The 17,836-nt window shown below is 39.3% G+C and overlaps 1 protein-coding gene across 1 annotated transcript in view; it reads right to left on the reverse strand.

Annotated features, from left to right (window-relative positions):
* Positions 1 to 12,568: 12,568 nt before the first annotated feature.
* Positions 12,569 to 17,836, reverse strand: part of igdcc4 (immunoglobulin superfamily, DCC subclass, member 4) — a 46,659-nt gene continuing 41,391 nt past the window's right edge. The window contains exons 11-14 of the mRNA XM_037693830.1: positions 17,048 to 17,150; positions 16,692 to 16,923; positions 16,468 to 16,596; positions 12,569 to 13,090 (exon numbers count right to left, since the gene is read on the reverse strand). Coding sequence (XP_037549758.1) covers positions 12,590 to 13,090; positions 16,468 to 16,596; positions 16,692 to 16,923; positions 17,048 to 17,150 — 965 coding nt within the window. The 3' untranslated portion in view covers positions 12,569 to 12,589. The remainder of the gene's footprint in view (positions 13,091 to 16,467; positions 16,597 to 16,691; positions 16,924 to 17,047; positions 17,151 to 17,836) is intronic.

Consider the following 17,836-nt stretch of genomic DNA (forward strand, 5'->3'; position numbering starts at 1 on the left):
TCTCGCTACACATGAAACGTTTTGTTCTTTGCACTCTTGTGGTGAGTTGATTGTTTTAGAATGTGTTTTCCTCATGCCTTGCAGGTCTTTTCTTGTAGTTCTTGAGTGTGTGTGTGTTTTAATGTTTTACAAATGTTTGTTTTGTGGTCTTGGTACAATGGGTCATACTATATACGATTATCAGTTCAATCCATTTTTCATCATCTTACCACAATTTAGAACTGACATGTCAGTAGCCCAGTAGAAGTTAGCCCAGACATAGTCCCTTCCTGTTCTAGTGTAGGGAAATATAACGATCCAACTTTGAAAGTTGTTCAAACGTGTGAGTTTAGTTTTTGGTCAGCTGTATCTGTTCCATGAACAAAGCCTCTGCACAAGGATGCTGATGATTGAACAGTGACAGCCAAATATTTTTAATGGCACTGTTGATGCTCTTTGGAATGTGACATTAATGATGGCCTTGCCTCGCTCTCATCCTTTTGCCACTAGAAGCTGGCTGCGACTTGTGAGGGAATCTAGATAACGGCCGAGTGTTTTGTGATGTGCAGAGCACAATGCTCGTTCATACTTGGAAAATGATAAAAGTGGGTCACCCAGCCCACAGAGATTCAGCCTGTACCATTCACTCATGTGGAAATAAGCCTCCTGTCTAACTATCAAGGCTGCACTACCAACCACTGCCACAGTCAGCTCCCAGCTCTGTACAACATACACACACACATTCAGAGCTATTCTTATCACATATTTGCTTCTACAACACATTTATAGTCATTATGATCTAATTATATATATATATTTAAGAAATGTATCATTATGCACAATATTCACACTATTGTTGAGTAGGACACCATACAACATATGACATCTGCTAAGTTCATGGGAAAAACCAACGCAAACATGTTCTTTCTAGTTTTCTGCATCGCCTTACAGCCTAGCTGTTTTTTAATACCATTTTATTGTCACTTGTTATTCTCAATTTGTACACATCCTTTATGATTGTCTGTTGTTGTCTTTGTTCTCCACTGTTCACTCTTTGTTAAAATCAGGTCTCTCTTGTAAATGAGGCTCAATGGGATTAACTTGTATAAATAAAGGTTGAATATAAAAAAAAAATACTCTTGTATTTGGCATTATTGCATTTTTTTTGTTTGTTTGTTTTATACAAATATCAAATGTGCCAAATAATTTGTCGGATTGTCTTTACGACTTTTTTTTTTTCAGAAAATGAAATATTTCTACACCATTCTGTTGTATTTTCTTTAACCTAATACATAACTGTTACAGAAAAGTCCAATTCATGCATGCCATACTGTCATACCGTCACATAAATCACACCCTATTGTCAGTTGCAGACAGAATGGCAGTTTAGTAATGCTAGAGAGCACGGACATTGTGCTTACATGATTTCATCAAACATAGATTAATGCAAACATTTGAACTCCTGCAGCTTTGACATCAGGTCGGATGTAATGCATGTGTGAGTAAAACTCGACCTGAATGACTCTTGTCGAATGGCTCTGAGCCAGCGCTTTACTTTCTGCATGTCAAGTGAAGGCTTGGAGCCATGTGCACTGCTTCGATTTGGAAGCGTTCATTGTCATAGCTGTCCTATAATTACTTGTGGATCATTTCATTGTTAGAGCTTTGTAAAGCCAGTCAGAAAGTTTGGCTGTCAATCCAAAACTGGACTCAGGTCCAACTCTCATTTAATGTGCAAAGTTAGACTGCAACTGGTAAAATAAAAACACCTTAAAGCAAATAAAAATGCATTCTTAACCTCAACCATTAGAATCAAAACATGTTTGATGCACTTCCATTTAAGATAGAGTCCAGGATGTACATCTTTATACAACAGTATAGTATTGTACTCCTGGTTGTAGAGAAAAAAATTGGTACACAGTACATTTTAAAGCTGTCCCCTTCTTCCTCTTGGGTCCAATCGTGGCCAGCCAACAGTGAACAGAGAGCAGCACACAGATCCCAGGGGACAGCAGAGGCTGAGGCAAATAGTCTATAGCCATTACTGACATCTTCCTGGCTTTCTCTGCCAGCTATACCCCTGTGAGCTCACCTATGCAGCTGCTGTACTGTATGCGGTAGATTTAAAGCTAACAGCAGAGCATGCAGGATTTAATATCGTTCCAGATATATGCAATCCAAATATAGCAGATGACTCTTTAAAATTCATCTTTTCAAATCCCACTCTTCCTGACATCATTCATTTATCTTCTACTTCATCTTTTTTCATGCCCTTTCTCCAAGGGCTGCCTGTTTAGTTTGGGAATATTTGATTGGCAGGTTTTAACCCCCTGAAGGGCTGACTCTGCCAAAGCGTCTTATCTGGAAGTATGCTTTAATGCTTGCAGTAAATACATCGAGGAACTAAATGAATCCAGGGAAGGCGGAGAGCATGTGATGTTGATAGGAAGAAATGGAAACTGGACAATCATTCTTCAAGTAGAGAGAAGAAAGCATCTGATTTTCCTTTTTTGATTAGATGCAGGTAGTAAAATTGAAATAAGATGTAAAATGACATTCAGAAAAGAGCTGTGCTCATCATGTCTTCATTACATGTCATGTGCACCATTGCAACATGGTTCATGAAGCACATGGCCATAGATAAGTGAAGACAGATGCTGTGATACATGTGAAAAAAAATAATACTTGCAAAGTATGAATTTGTACGGTCTTCATGTGTAGTGTTTTGGGGCGGGGAAGAGGGTGGGGAATAAAAATACAATAATTTCACTGGAGTTTTTAGACAGTGCATTTATAATAAAAAATATATATATATATTGTAAATGGTTTGTACTTATATAGCTCCTTTCTATCTTATCAAGATGCTCAAAGCTCTTTGCTATGTGAATGGGTAAATGAGGACACAGGTTATAGTGTACTCTACCAAGGCATACGCAGGCTGCTTAGGGCCTTGGGGCCACTAGGGGGCCCCTTAAGTGGAACTGATTTTTTATTTTTTTTTAAGTAATGATTTCTATATGGGGTAGCACGGTGGCACAACTGGTAGAGCTGCTGCCTCTCAGCGAGAAGGTTGCCGGTTCAAATCCCAGTCAGGGGGCCCTTCTGGGTGGAGTTTGCATGTTCTCTCCGTGCATGCGTGGGTTTTCTCCGGGTAATCTGGTTTCCTCCCACAGACCAAAAACATGCATGTTAGGCTGATTGGTAACTCTAAATTGTCCCTAGGTGAGAGTGAGAGAGTGAATGGTTGTTTGTCTCGTTTGTCTCGATGTGGCCCTGTGATGGACTGGAGACCTGTCCAGGGTGTCCCCCGCCCCTCGCACAGTGATTGCTGGATATGAGCACCAGTGATTCCCATGACCCAAAATGGAATAAGCGGGTAAAAGATAATAGATGTATGGATTTCTATATGATTATATTTAATATTTTCAGTTCAGTTTTTGCAAATTATTGCATACATTTACATAGTTTTAAGAACTAATTATTCAGCTTTAAATTGATTTTTTAACCATTTTACATGGTTTCAAGTAACTGTTCATTTACATTATTTAAGTACTTCATTGATATTTATCTTTTTTACATTATTTTGTCTGTTTTTGCACAATTTAATTTATTTTCGTGCATCTTATTTTATCTGTTGTTTTGTTGTTGATCTTGCACTACACATTATTTTGACCATTACTGTTGCAGTTCTTTGGCACCAAAGACAATACAACAGATGCCACTTTTGCTGTAAAATACATTGCATATAGTTTTTTTTTCTTTTGTTAATTTTAGTATATATGTGTATATATATATATATATATATATATATATATATATATATATATATATAAATAGGGCTGTCAGAGTTGCAATGAGTTTATGTTAGATGAGTGAATAATCTGATCATCTGACTGTTGATTGCAGTAAACCACATTATTAGCAGACATAGAGGGCCCCAAACCAAATTTCACTTAGGGCCCTATATAGGATTGGGCTGGCCCTTCACTCTACTATATATGTACAAAGGATAATCAGAGTTTTATATCACATTCATGCACCGATGGGACACACATCAGAGTCAATAAGGGGCTTAGGGTCTTGCCCAGGGCGACTTCGGCATGTGACTGCTGGTGGAATTGAACTCCCAACTCTTGCATTGGAGGACAACTGCTCTAACCACTCAGCCACAGCCGCCCTATTCTTATTGTTATAAAGCTGTTTTACATCATGTTTTGTAAATTTTCCTCCTGTTTTTATTTTATGACTGTAACTGTGGAACAGTATTACTAGATTCCTCATGTTCTGCAAATACCTGCCAACCATACATGATGCCCGTTGTTGTAGCAAAAGCAGCAGCAAAGAATGAATGGGCCGCTTTAAAGTCCTCTCACTGTTATTTCCCTACAGGCCCAAAGTTCTCCCTCATTGGTAAAACCATCAACTGACTCTCGGCATTTCCAGAATATCAGGCACACTCAGCCAGACCGGAGACCCAGTTGTTGCTGGAAGAGAGAAAGAAAACATCATATACCTGCTGTTTTCACACAGTTACACAGATGAGTAGCTGTGTGTATTTTGTTGGTATGTATTCATCTGTATTTTCATGAGTGAATGAGTGGCATCATGTTTTTACCTGTGGGTTGGTGAACGCTTGTCTCCTCCCAGACGTCTACACAGAAACCTCATTTTCTGATTAGCAGTGATGAGTGGCTGGAGATAGCGAGAACGACCCCTCTGTCGCTCAGCCGAAGCTTTTATCTAACTCTACTGGGTATTCTGCCATGTGACGTGGCCTCATTGCTCCTGTCTAAACTCTCACGGGTTTATCTTGCCTCCATTATCTCCATCAACTCTCTGTCTCAGTTTTTTTTTTTTTTTTTCCAAAGTTACTCTCACCTGTCCTTTCTCTGTTGGACTTGTCCATCCTTCTTTGATATATTGTTGGATGAATGATTTATAAACATTCCTCTCCTTATTCTTCTCTCGTATAGAGGTTATGTAACACTGCAAACACTCAGTGATCTATACAGTAGCACAAAGTAGGCATGAGGTCAGAGCAGCAGTACTTCCAGCTCACAAGCAGATATCTTTTTTTTAATGGGAGTGGTGCCAATGATAGAGCTGCTCATCTACAATAGTGAGAAATGACAACACTGCCCCCCACTGGTAGTTCTAGGTGATGCAACTCTTAGAAGGGCCATCCATTTTCTTTACCTGCTTATTTCTGAGTCACAAGGAGCTGGTGCCCATGTCCAGTTGTCACTGTGCTGGACAGGTTGCAAGTCTATTAAAGGGACACATGGAGACAAATAGTCATTCACACATTCACTCACATCTAGAGACAATTTAGAGTTACCAATTAGCTTAACATGGATGTTTTTTGTTTGTGGGAGAAAACTGGAGTAACCAAAAAACAAACAAAACTTGCCCCACAATGTATAGAGTATGTATGTATGCAAACTCCACCCAGAGAGACCACAGGCCAGAATATGTACTTGTACAACCACTTCACTGAAAACTGACAGTCCAGTAAGGATACATGCTTTATTCAGTTGTACTCTGTGTCACAAAGACATTATGTGTTCACATGGGATTTCTTTGATTGGTTAACAACAATAAACTTTATAAAGAAATTAATGTTTATTATTTGTTAGGTTCACATACAGTATTTGTTTACTTTATGTATTAAGCTATACTACTTCTCTTAAATCAAGTGACAATTTAAAACATGGGGCCTATCTAACAAGGTTGTCAGGTCCTCTGGATGGATTCTTCTTTTTGGCAAGAAGAATCCATCCAGAGGACCTGACAACCTTGTTAGATTTATCTACCTGGGTTGTTGAGCATGCATCAGGATAATAAGGGACATAGTTTTGCTGATGAGAAATTAGATGAAAGCTAATAGGTTGTTCACAAGAAGTTATCAAAAATATAGATGTCATTTACAACAAATGAGAAATGTTAATAGTAAAACACCAAAGTTCATGTTCAATAATCCAGGTATAAAATCCAGCAATTTTTGTTGAGACGTTTTATCCTTTATCCAAAGGACTTCTTCAATCTGAGGAGCCACAAAAAAAAAAAAAAGAAAAATGATTCCCACATACAGTATACTCCATAGTGGAAAAAAGCAGTTTGCTGCAGTGGCATGCAGTTAGTAGAGGCAAGTGAGGCCGTGCCCCACCTGTCATTATGACAAGTAAAATATTAACAATGATAAGAGAAAATACATTTGACTACTTGACTGTTGAAAAGTGTTTTATAAAACTGTTTTTGGAATTATTTCAAAACTTCAATGATCAAAATTGCAGAATTTAAACATTGCCTGTTCAAACAATGCGTGCGAGGCAGTGTAGTGCTCTGGTTCACCTCTGGGGGCACTGTGTCATATATAATATATGAAGTAGGCAGATGGTGCATGCTCATTGCTGTCTCTTTATATCTCCAATATACATGTTGGATTACACATGTGTTACACATGCTGATGCTCTACAGTCTGTCTCATATATTGATTGAATGTGTGTGACATATTTCTTCGTTCTAATTGGGGTGAAAATACACAGGGTGAGGCAGAAAGTACTGTGCCACACCGATAGGGGGCAGTGCTGTCCCAGAGAGATAATGATACAGGTGCAGTCGCTGTGCGTTCTTCTGTTACGCAGAGGGGCAGGGGTGGAAGATCATATCTCAAAACTAAATGATTCTTCTAAACTCATTCATCTTAATATAAAGGTAATACATGTTTTTTTTTTTTAAAGAGAGGTGTACAGAGTTGATTAAAGCATCATTAGATGCTCTTTTAAACAACAACAACAAAAAAAAAGCTAAACTGAAATACAAGCTTCTATTTTGGGTTCATATATGTGAACATCCAATTCCAAACAAGTCAGTGCCTCACCTGTCGCAAATCTCACCGCACGTCACTGGTTTGCTGGTGCTACGATGGCCTCCGGGGCCCACCCTCTCCCCCTTCAACTCCTCTGAGACAGTCATGCCAAAGTGGTTCAGAACACCAAAGTTCATGCTCAATAATCCAGTTATAAAATCCAACCATGTTCAATCAGTGATGCAGTAATAATGAAACATTAAGTAGCCCAATGACTGGATCACAATATGTTTACCTTGATACACACAGACAAACAAAAGTGACAACAATGTACCAGCCCATACAAGCAAAACATATTTTTAACTTTTTTTTTTCAACCCATATTTTGTTGAAGTTTTACTTGAGTTACACATTTTCAAGTATCTGCAAGTTGCTTGCAATTGATTATGATGTATTTTAAAAACACTGGAATAATTTTAGAGTGAACTTTGTTTTGAAACAATTGATTTTGACATGTTATTTTACAATGATGTCCTTGACAAATCATGTTAAACGTGAAAAGGCTGATCTAAAATAGTGTGCCCAGTGCTGAGTTGTGGTCATTAAAATTAAAGTCTATTATCTGTGTGGCAGTGGAAACAGTTTGGCTGTGATACAAAGGAACACAGCGCTGCTTTTAATGTTAGATATTTATTTACATAAGAAGTTTGTACAGTTCTTGTCTTTACATTTTTACATAAAGCAACAGAGTGAACACTTTTCTACAGACCAGAATCACAACCTGACACGTGACCGATTCTTCTGAAAAATCAGTATTTTTATGGAGAAAGTTCCCACTAACATACAAAGAGTGATCCAACTGTGTTTTCTGTCTGGCTTGGAAAGTGACACTTCTAAAAATGTTAAGAAGACAGCTCAAGGTTGCTCGTAGCACAAGAAGAGGCGCCAATCTTCTAAGTGCTCCTACAGTTTGCCTCTACATGTGACGAATGAGGTCTTTGTCGGCGTGCAGTGATTACAGAAGTGTCTGAGAGACACTCGTGGCACATGGCAGCGGAGTCTGAGTCGGTGCTTACACATGCCGAGAAATAGATCTGAAGTGGTACACAGTCAGATGTACTACTTCAAAAACTGTAAAACACTACGACATTACAGAGGCTAAAACATCTGCTCATCACTAAGCACCAAAATGTAGAATGAAGCACCAGAAAAAAAAAAAAACATATTGCATAACAAGACAATCTGTAAAAGTGGTTCTTTAATTTACTTTCAAATTTTGATTTGTTGCTTCATGTAGGTTTTTTTTTAATTATTATTAAATTAAGAAAATACACAATGCACCCTTTTTGAATATGCTGGTATGAGTCTAAAATGAAGCACCTGAGTAGAGATGTAAAAAAATGGCAGCCTGCAGAGAGAAGTTTGACCTTCATGGGGAAGATGCCACTTAAGAGTTTTTATGTAATAAAATATATGCAAAACACTGACTAAGGTAAACAGTAAAATCAGATACTTATTCCTTAATTGAGACCAATCCACGAAATGTCCTTGCATTTAGAGTGAAAATGAAATAATTTAGCCCAGTCTGTGAAAAACTCTGCTTACAAATTATGCTTATTACAAAACGTGCAGTATATATATATAAAAAAAAAAAAACTGCTCAGAATCAAATGAACAGACATGAGGTATACAGTTTTAGTAAAACCCTTACAAAACGTATGAAAAATACACAATTAAAAACACAATTGTCATCTCTGCAAACTGAGAGCATCCTATATATTTCTTAAAAATGATGATTGTTCTAGCCAATAAAAATCAGATACTTATTTAGACTACAGTGGTGCTGATAGGAGAGCACACGTCTATTTGTGGCTAAATTAGTATTCCGTATTACAAATTTTGTCAGCTCGACACATCGAGAAAATCCATTAAAAACAAACGCAGAACAGCCTGATTATTAAGTATCAAACTGATGAAGACGTGTCAAGATTTCCTTTTTTCTTTTTCAGTTATGAGCAGAAAAACATCAGTGAATAAATTGATATGCAGCTGCTGTCTGCAAAACAACAGTTTAAAATGATTTTTAAACACTATAAACCAATTGTGAAATTACTAAAATTATTCTTATATATATGTGTGTGTGTGTGTGTGTGTGTGTGTGTGTGTTGGGACTGATCCCTGCCCAGTCCACAGACAGCAGTTTGGATGTTGCAGTAGTGACTGGAAAAGAAAACGACTTGAACTCAGGCGAGGATGAAGTTTGTTAGAGCTACAGGAAGCCAGATGGTGGATTTGAGCACTTCTGCTATTACGGTTCCATGTCCAGTCGTGGCTGACAGAGGCTTGTAGGAATGTTTGAGAACGTTTATTTCAGGACTTGCGATGTATGCTCTTTTGAGAAGGATGCTAGAGAGCCGAAAGTAAAACTGGACAAATATCTTGAGTCAAAAAGTACACATGTAGTCTTGGTAGTTTGCTTTAGCTTTCAGGTCATCAAACTCAAGTCAAAAATCTTGCGCATTGTAACTGCTTCCTCTGCTCAGTGTTGCCACAGCAGGTGGTTTAATTCGCCAGCATGAAAATGGACTCTAACCTAACTCTTAGGCAGCACAATGGATCAGTGGTTAGCACTGTTGCCTCACAGCAAGCAGGTCCTGGGTGCAATCCCAGGTTGGACTTTCTCTGTGGAGTTTGCATGTTCTTTTCGTACTTGCGTGGGTTTCTCCGGGTACTCCGGTTTCTTCCCACAGACCAAGAACATGTTAGGCTGCCTTCAGGCCCAGGCCTCCCTTGCAAAAGAGATCTGTGATCTCAATGGCATTTGCTTGTGTTGGGGTAGGTGAAACACCCACACTTGCCCCCACCCTCATTCGCCCCACTCTGGGCCCATGAGCAAGGCCCTTAACCCCCACCATGTGCTCCCTAAAAACAGGTCTCTCTTGAAAATGAGTTCTCGTGGCTCAATGAGACTAACCTGGATAAATAAAGGCTAAATGAAAAAATGCTTGGTTAAATTAAGGTTAAACAAACTGACGAGAGCGCAGCCGCAACGAAAACAAGTTCAACGTTTAGACTGAATATGGGAACAACAATGATGGCAACAGCTGTGAACGAAAACCTGCTGGTTATTTTTTCACCTTATCTAAAATAAAAACGAATCAACAAGAAAGCTTTGAAAAAACAATTTTGTTCAGATTTTCAAACACAATAAAAATTTTTGAGCGATGTTATATACTGAATAGACCAAGGCTATTCAACTAATTTGCTCAGGGGGCCACAGTTACTGCATGCAAGAGCTTAGGGGCCAGGCATCCATCAGTTACAGTACTGTTATTCAGTGTTTGTTTTATAGTTTAAAATCTACTTTTGTTTAAAAATGAACCCATTGGTGGGCCAAACTGAGTTCACCTGTGGGCCTGGTTTGGCACCTGGGCCACCAGTTGAGTAGCCCTGGTATAGACCATACTGAGGCTGTTTGGTACAGAAAGAATCATTTATATGTCAACTGCTGATGTAAGGGATTTCATTTGATCTTGTTATAGCACTGACTCAGAGTACAGTGTGTAGGATGTGTCTCCTTCTCTCTTCTTACTTGACTGAGGAAAAGCAATCAAAGTATAAAAGTGTTAAAGTTCATATCTTTTTCCTTCTTTTTTTCCACGAGTGCAGGTTTTACATCAGTGTAATTGACCTCCAGTAACTCTAACGTGAAGCGCTGAATGAATAATGAACAAAGGACATAATGATGGCACCAGCTTGCAGCTGCTGAATGCAGCTGCCATTTTGACAAAAAGTCACATATGCGTCCTTGCTGACAAATGGCACTACTTTTGCTCGATTTTCTGAACTCCACTTCAGATTGAAGACGCTTCACATCAGAACCATTGACTTTTTTTTTTAACCGAGTTCAGAACACAGTAGTAAATGTCATCTTGTTATCTCAAATTAAACTAGTAATTCTTAAAGGACTACATTGTACCAACTGCCTTTATGCGAATATTTTAAGCAAAGATCTAGCACAATATGTTGGTGCTCAGTGTCTTAGGGGTGACTCTCAGCTACTACTACGCCAAACTTTAGCTCAATGTCTGTAAAACTGTCTGAGATGAAGCCATTTTCATTGGCTAATGTCAATTTGCTGTGGTAGCCATATTGAATCAATTGACTCCAAAATATAATCAGTTAAAAATGATATGCAATAATTACTTTCTGAAAGCGTCATTAAAATCCAGTCATTCCTTCATGAGATATTTTGCTAACACAGAGACAGACAGTCAAGACACACATGCGCACATGATCACCAGCTTTTCAAGCAGTAAGCAAAAGCAGGATGCACTTAAAACACACAATTTTCCAGTTAACATAAAACAAGACCATAGAGTCGTTGTCTGACAGTAATCTTTACAAATACCACAAGTTGTAGAATCAGACAAATTTAAAAAAGATTGTCATATAAAGGTGCTAGTTACACTAAACAACAAAACACTGGAAACCTTTCTGAAAAGAAATGAGGTAGTGACGTTGACATGGAGAAGGGATGCACCAATCCCCTCTGTACACTGCTGCAAGCTGTACTTACCTTTACAAAATTATTGTATTAATCATGACAACAAATCAAATGATCTTTTTGACTATTTGGGCTAACTGTTAAAATATATTGCAGCATAAATGTAAAACTGAGTGAACTTTCATGAACTTTAGATATGCTGATTCCTGATAGCAGAAAGGATAATAGGGAATGATATTTTATAAACAGCTACACGTTTCCTACAATGTACAAGCTTGGCAAGTATTTCACAAAAACACATTACCCTATAGTGTGGAGAAAAAATAAAATTCAACTATTGGCACGTCATACTGACATCAGTATGGATGGTGCATCCCGGCTCAGGCGCTAAACAGGAGAGTGGTCTGCAGATGGATTGTTGTAAAATCTCCCCTAGTTCTCCCCTCCAACCTAATAAAAGCAATACCAAAATTAACATTTTAATACTGTCAATCTGAGATTTGATTCTACCTTTCTAATAAACTATTCAAACTCTGTGTCCCTGCTTTACGCAATCCCACTAAATGGACACATGGCACATTAGAAAAGACGTATCAAGTGCACCAACTCTACATCTACCTTATCTTCATGTTGACATGTTTAATACTTGCACAGAATATGAGCCGCAATATAAAGATGCAGGGTATAACACACCTAGAACAGTTAGGCACCTGAGACTCTTTAATTCTGAAAACGTGTGTAAATGTGCATTTATGCACGGCTGGAACTGGCTGTGATCCCGGTGTGTGTTTCAGTGTGTGAGAGTCTGGACCCTGAGACAGCAGGATATTGGAGACAAACCCATTTGTTCTGCACTCTCACATGGTGCAGATTTTTCATAATGCTTATTCCTCAGTATTACTGATGATAACTCGCCCAGATGCTCACACACTTCCTGTCTTTTCCCTCATTTCTGGGTGGAACAGAGCCATTTGTGACACAGTGAGAATAGTTATTTCCAATGCACATCCATCTGCCTTGTTATGTTGAAACTTCCTTTTTTCCCCTACGAACAGGGAAGATACTGAGTGGATAGAGCAGCTGCAAAAATAGGGAACCCATGAACAGTTCTCCACAAATACGCCTAATATGCATCTTTTTGCATGAATTCAAAAGACTTAGAAAACTACACAAGAAAGAAGAAGGAATCCAATGACAATGTGCATAAAATATATTTCCTATGGATTCTTCCTGAACACGTAAAATGAAAATCAGTCTGAAATGTCTAAGCGTGGCTGAAGACCTTCATGCAGAAGCTATGGGCACAGATATGTGTGCGCTGTTGAGGTAGAGTGGACAAAGCCAGAGCTGACAAAGGGTCCAGCAGCGATGACCTTTCCTGATGCAGAAGGGCAGTGTCTGGAGTCTCCATTTTCCAAATGCTCTGACCTCAACACAGACCTCACAGTCTTCAGAGAGTGGAAGCCATTGGTTAGTCCCGTGTCCCGCTGTGGCTCTGCATCTGCAGTCAGTTGGTGCCTTGCGCCTTCTGCCTCCCTGTTGTGATTAACCACAAATGTTTTTGAGGGAAGACTCAAGGGACTTTCAGCCAGTGGAAGTTTTTCTATTGGCTCCTCCTCTCCCGGGGAACTTGGCTGACTCAAAGGGGAGTAAACGTCCTCTGATAATGAGGGTCCTCTGGCGCTGACTCCCTCCTCCTCCTTCACCCCACCAGGGTCGGACAGCTCAGAGTGAACAATGACTTCTGCTTCGACCTGGTTACTGCAAGGCGATGTACACACACGGCCATCTAATTCCTGTAACAAAACAAAGCCATTGTTGTGTGTGTTTTCAATTACTTCTTGTATCTCTGTGTAATCCTCAAGTATTAGCATGTCTCACTGAATAGGTTTACACAAGGTTTTTATATATGAAACACAATAAGATCACTCTGTAATAAACACCATTACTGTAAGCTCTAATACTCCACAGCACAAGGGCAGTCTTCTGCACGACTACTCAAAGTAATCAGGTTTCTATGACTATCACCTGAGTTTAGTGGGAGAAAGTATTATTATTAAAGTACTAACTTAGAAAATAGAATAGACAAACCCAATATTAGGTAAGAAGTAATAAATAAATGGAATAAAAAAAAAGACAAAATGTGAATTGCCTGCTGCCTTTCATTCTAGAGTTTTGAAACAAAGATCATCGTATATTAAGAAACAATGAAGTTGACAAATCTTAAAAATAACGTTATACACAATGTGATACTGTGAGATGTCATGTGCAGAGTGTGTGTTGTGAATGACTCTCAGCTACTTCCACATCAAGTTTTAGCTCAATATCAGTAAAAATAGCCAATTATAACAATTTTTGTGCTGGTTGATGTCATTTAGGTGTGGCAGCCAGTTCAAATTGGATTGATTTCAAGTTGATCGATCTATGATGTTCATCCAATTATCACTATCTGAAAGTTTTATTAAAATCTGTCCTGTGACTTTTGAGATAATTTGGCAAATGACAAAACGCACTTGCAAAAAAATATATTATCACTCTGTTTTGCCTTTCAGTGGCAGGTAATAGTAAACAATATGAACGGATCCATCCATTATCTTTTACCCGCTTCTTCCATTTTGGGTCACGGGGGTCGCCGGTGCCCATGTCCATCAATCTCTTTGCAAGAGGGCGGGGTACACCCTGGACGGGTCGCAAGTCCATCACAGGGATACATAGAGACAAACAACCATTCACTCTCTCACTCACACCTAGGGACAATTTAGAGTTACCAATCAGCCTAACATGCATGTTTTTGGTCTGTGGGAGGAAACTGGAGTACCTGGAGAAAACCCACGCATGCACGGAGAAAACATGCATACTCCACCCAGAAAGGCCCCCGGACCGGGATTTGAACCAGGGACCTGCTCGTTGAGAGGCAGCTGCTCCACCAGTTGCGCCACCGTGCTGCCCTTAACTGATCCATAAGTAATTTATTTATTTATTTTTCTTCTTCTCACCACTCCCTTCCCCAAGGTCGTGGACATGTGACAGAGCCTCAACTGAGCTGATGATGAACGTCACCTCTTATCTAGACAATGGCTGAGAGGGGGGACTCTGGACTATGCTACGACTTTCCCTTAAAAATTCAATGTTTTCACCGGCCTATATGCACATGTATAACGTCTGTTTATGCTGCTCTGCTGTGGTAGGTTTTTTGATGCCTCAAATCACGCCATGTCTAGGACACGGCGTGAGAGATCTTTTTTTATACCATCTCTCCTCATGTTTTCTTCCCTTTTTTCATCTAAGGAAAATATTATTCTGAATAAGAATAAGAGGGCCACGCTATTTTATAGCCACAGCTTCGTGCACTCCGTCTATCTTTCGGACGACTGTACATACATGTTCTCATTGTATCTCGGTGCAATGCCAATAAAGTTTATTCTGATTCTGATTCTAAATAAAGTTATAATTTTAACAAGCTTCCTAATATCACATCAGAGCTGTCGCTTCACATGTTTGCTTCTGCTCAAAAAAATCTCTGCCCCTAAAAGTTCAAAGTCATGGGTAATTTTATTACAAAACACAAAAATATAATTAAACGTTTTGCACTAGGCATAAGTTCCTGTGCTTTTGTGAATAATCTGATGTGTGAATCACTGCAGGAGTTATCTGAACTTTCACAGAACTGATAAAACAGACGATGATCTCAGCTCATGAAGCTGATTGTTGTGCAGTCAGAGTATTTGAAGAGAAACATGTTTTAAATGTTTGTAAAATACACCAGAATGTAGGAAATGGCATCTACTTTATTCAAAATTCTGTTAGGGAAGTTCTGTAAGATCATGTGTTTTATGTATGGGAGCAGACCTGCAGGTATACAGAATACACACCAATCATACTACAAGTCCCAGAGTACACTGGGACAGCAAGCACGCTGTCACATTAGTAAAATCAGATGGAATCCACATTGAAAACTGTTAGACACAGAATAGTTGTAAAAAAAGTCCTTTGTCAGAGAATTTTGAACTAAAGTGACTGATGAAACTACTTTTATTGTAGTAGGAAAGAAGCCACACGTTGTTTTTGTAGCAGATGTTGCAGAGTGAGCTGTTGCGGGCCCCCCGAGCTGCTGCAGCTACTGTAGCTGTTGCTAGCTGTGGTTCTCAGGCCTCATCTCAGATCCCAGACCCATCTCCAGCTCACGTGGCTCCCAGCTTGGATTCCCTCAGAAGTAGCAACTCACACTATCTCAATAAATCAAGGAAACGTGAATTCAGTTTTACCAATTGCATTAAATCAAGGCAGGAGAAGATTACAGTTTTACAACGCTGGCCTCTCTGATACAAATGGATGTGAAATCTTGGACCAGAAGGGACAAATGACATGTTGCCTTCCAACTATATGGGCCTAGGCTCCGCCTTCTCCCGGGAGCACAGCCTATCAAGTGGATAAAGGGGCGGACTAAGTGTGATCTCATAGAATCCTATGTGGTTCTGATGTGTCAGGAAAAATGATACGGTGCAGAAAAAGCTTCTATGTGTGATGTGGCGAGCCAATAAAGAAATAAATAAAAACTCTATTCCTTGACGGATATTGAATCCCTGGGAGACTCCTTTCAGAGTTGCTGGCCCTGTTTAAACCAGCCAGAACCGGGTCATAATCTCATTACAATCCGTCTCTAAGCAGATCAAAAACCCAGGGTCAGTCTAGATAAAACAGAGGAAATGTTTTATAAAAGGACGCAGGGTTGAAATGTGTAATTTACTGTGTCTGAAAACAACAGCAACAACAAAAGTGATGTTCAAGTTGATGTAAATGCTGATTTGATGTTTTCTGCATGAGGAAATGTGTCAGTTTATAGAAAATAAAGGAAGAGATATCACAGAGCTCAAAGATAAAAAGCTGCTGTGTGACTTTTGGTTTCTGAGCAACATAATGATGTCCTCATGGACAAGGCCACGTAATCATCGACACTAAAGTGTCACTGCAGTGAAGGCTTTTATGGACTTGTGCAATGAAAACCATCATGCTACCAATTTCTGACAGACTGACTCTTTATTGTGGCTCATTTTTGTTAGCTTTACTGTTCAGTGGTTGTGGGTTGTCTGTAAAAGCAGGAAAGTGTGCAAACACTGTTTGGTTGATATTCAAAGCAGACAAAACAAATCATTGCATGCTGTTTGTGTCTTACCATGCCAGTAGCAGTGATAACAATGTTGAGTGCTCCATTAATCAGTGCTGGGGAATCTTCTATTATAGTGTCTCTGTATGTTGTGATTCTGTTGGCCCAGTTATGACTCACAGAGCCATTCCAGGCAACCTGGAAAACAAACAATCAAAATGAGCCCTGTTATTAATATTAAACTAACAAAATGCCAGTGGCCTGTCTGGAAATGAGCCCTTGCAGGTTCTGACCTTGGGTTCAGGTGCAGAGGCGTCCTCTCCTTCCCCTGGATTAGCGCTTGCCATCAAACCCTGCACCTCTGGGTCCTCTGCTGGCTGCTGACCCGTCTCTTGCCTGCTTGGGGACATTAGAGTCTCCAGCTCATGGCTATCGTTGCAGTCTGGAAGGCTGACTGGAAGAGGGCAGCCACCTTTTCTGTACGGAGCCGTCACAGCTGTGGAGTTTACACCTCTGGATATTTCTCTGTTTGGAGGGGCAATGACAGAGAGGAGACAGTCAACGCAGATGTGTCTAATTATTTAACTTTAAAAAGGGCACGGGGAACAAAGCTGTAATTACTCATATTATCCTTGTAAGGTCATCTTACCTGGGTTTGCTGTTACGAAAGCTAAAACACATGCAGAGAAGGATGCATATCAGCCCCAAACAAACCCCCACTATGATGCCTGTAACTGCATGGATGTCCAGCTCTGGGGAAATATCAGGGAACAGAAAACAAACAAAACGGAAGTAATGTTAGGATTGGCATAAAGAGTTTTCAGATAGCAGAACGCTTTTGACACATCTCCAATAATTATTGCTGCTCTTGAAAAGATAATTCATTGTTTCATGTATGAGGCTATAGTAGCTGAGGTTTTTTTGAAACATTCAACTTGGGAGAGCAGCTCTTCATTGATAGTCGTTTATATTTGGTGTCATTGGCAGCGTGGATTAGGAGCAGAGAGACAAACAGATGGCAGGAACTCTCACTCACCACTACACTGTCACCCATCCCATTCACACTGTTTACTGCCAACTCCACCAGAGCACATGGAAACACAATAAACTGCTACTCAGTCTATTTAAATTAACTTTTTTTATTTTATTTTAAAAATTAAAGTAAATAAACATAAATGCTATTAGTTGCTTGACTGCATGCACATAATATGCCTCTATATGCATAAACCTTAATGTAAGACACGGAAGTCTTAAGAGCTTAGAAGTTTTCAGAGGAGTTCATGGTGAAAAGGGAAAATGGGCATTTCATAATTACTAGTAAAACTAAAATGCTTTCTGGTGGAATTAAAAGTATGGGATGTGACTAAAAACATAAACTGAAACGAGATTTTAGCAAGAAAATTTGATTATATTGCTGAAATATTTTACCTTTTTGACA

Source organism: Nematolebias whitei, chromosome 2 (assembly GCF_014905685.2).
Source record: "Nematolebias whitei isolate Nwh7 chromosome 2, NemWhi1, whole genome shotgun sequence".
Lineage (NCBI taxonomy): Eukaryota > Metazoa > Chordata > Actinopteri > Cyprinodontiformes > Rivulidae > Nematolebias > Nematolebias whitei.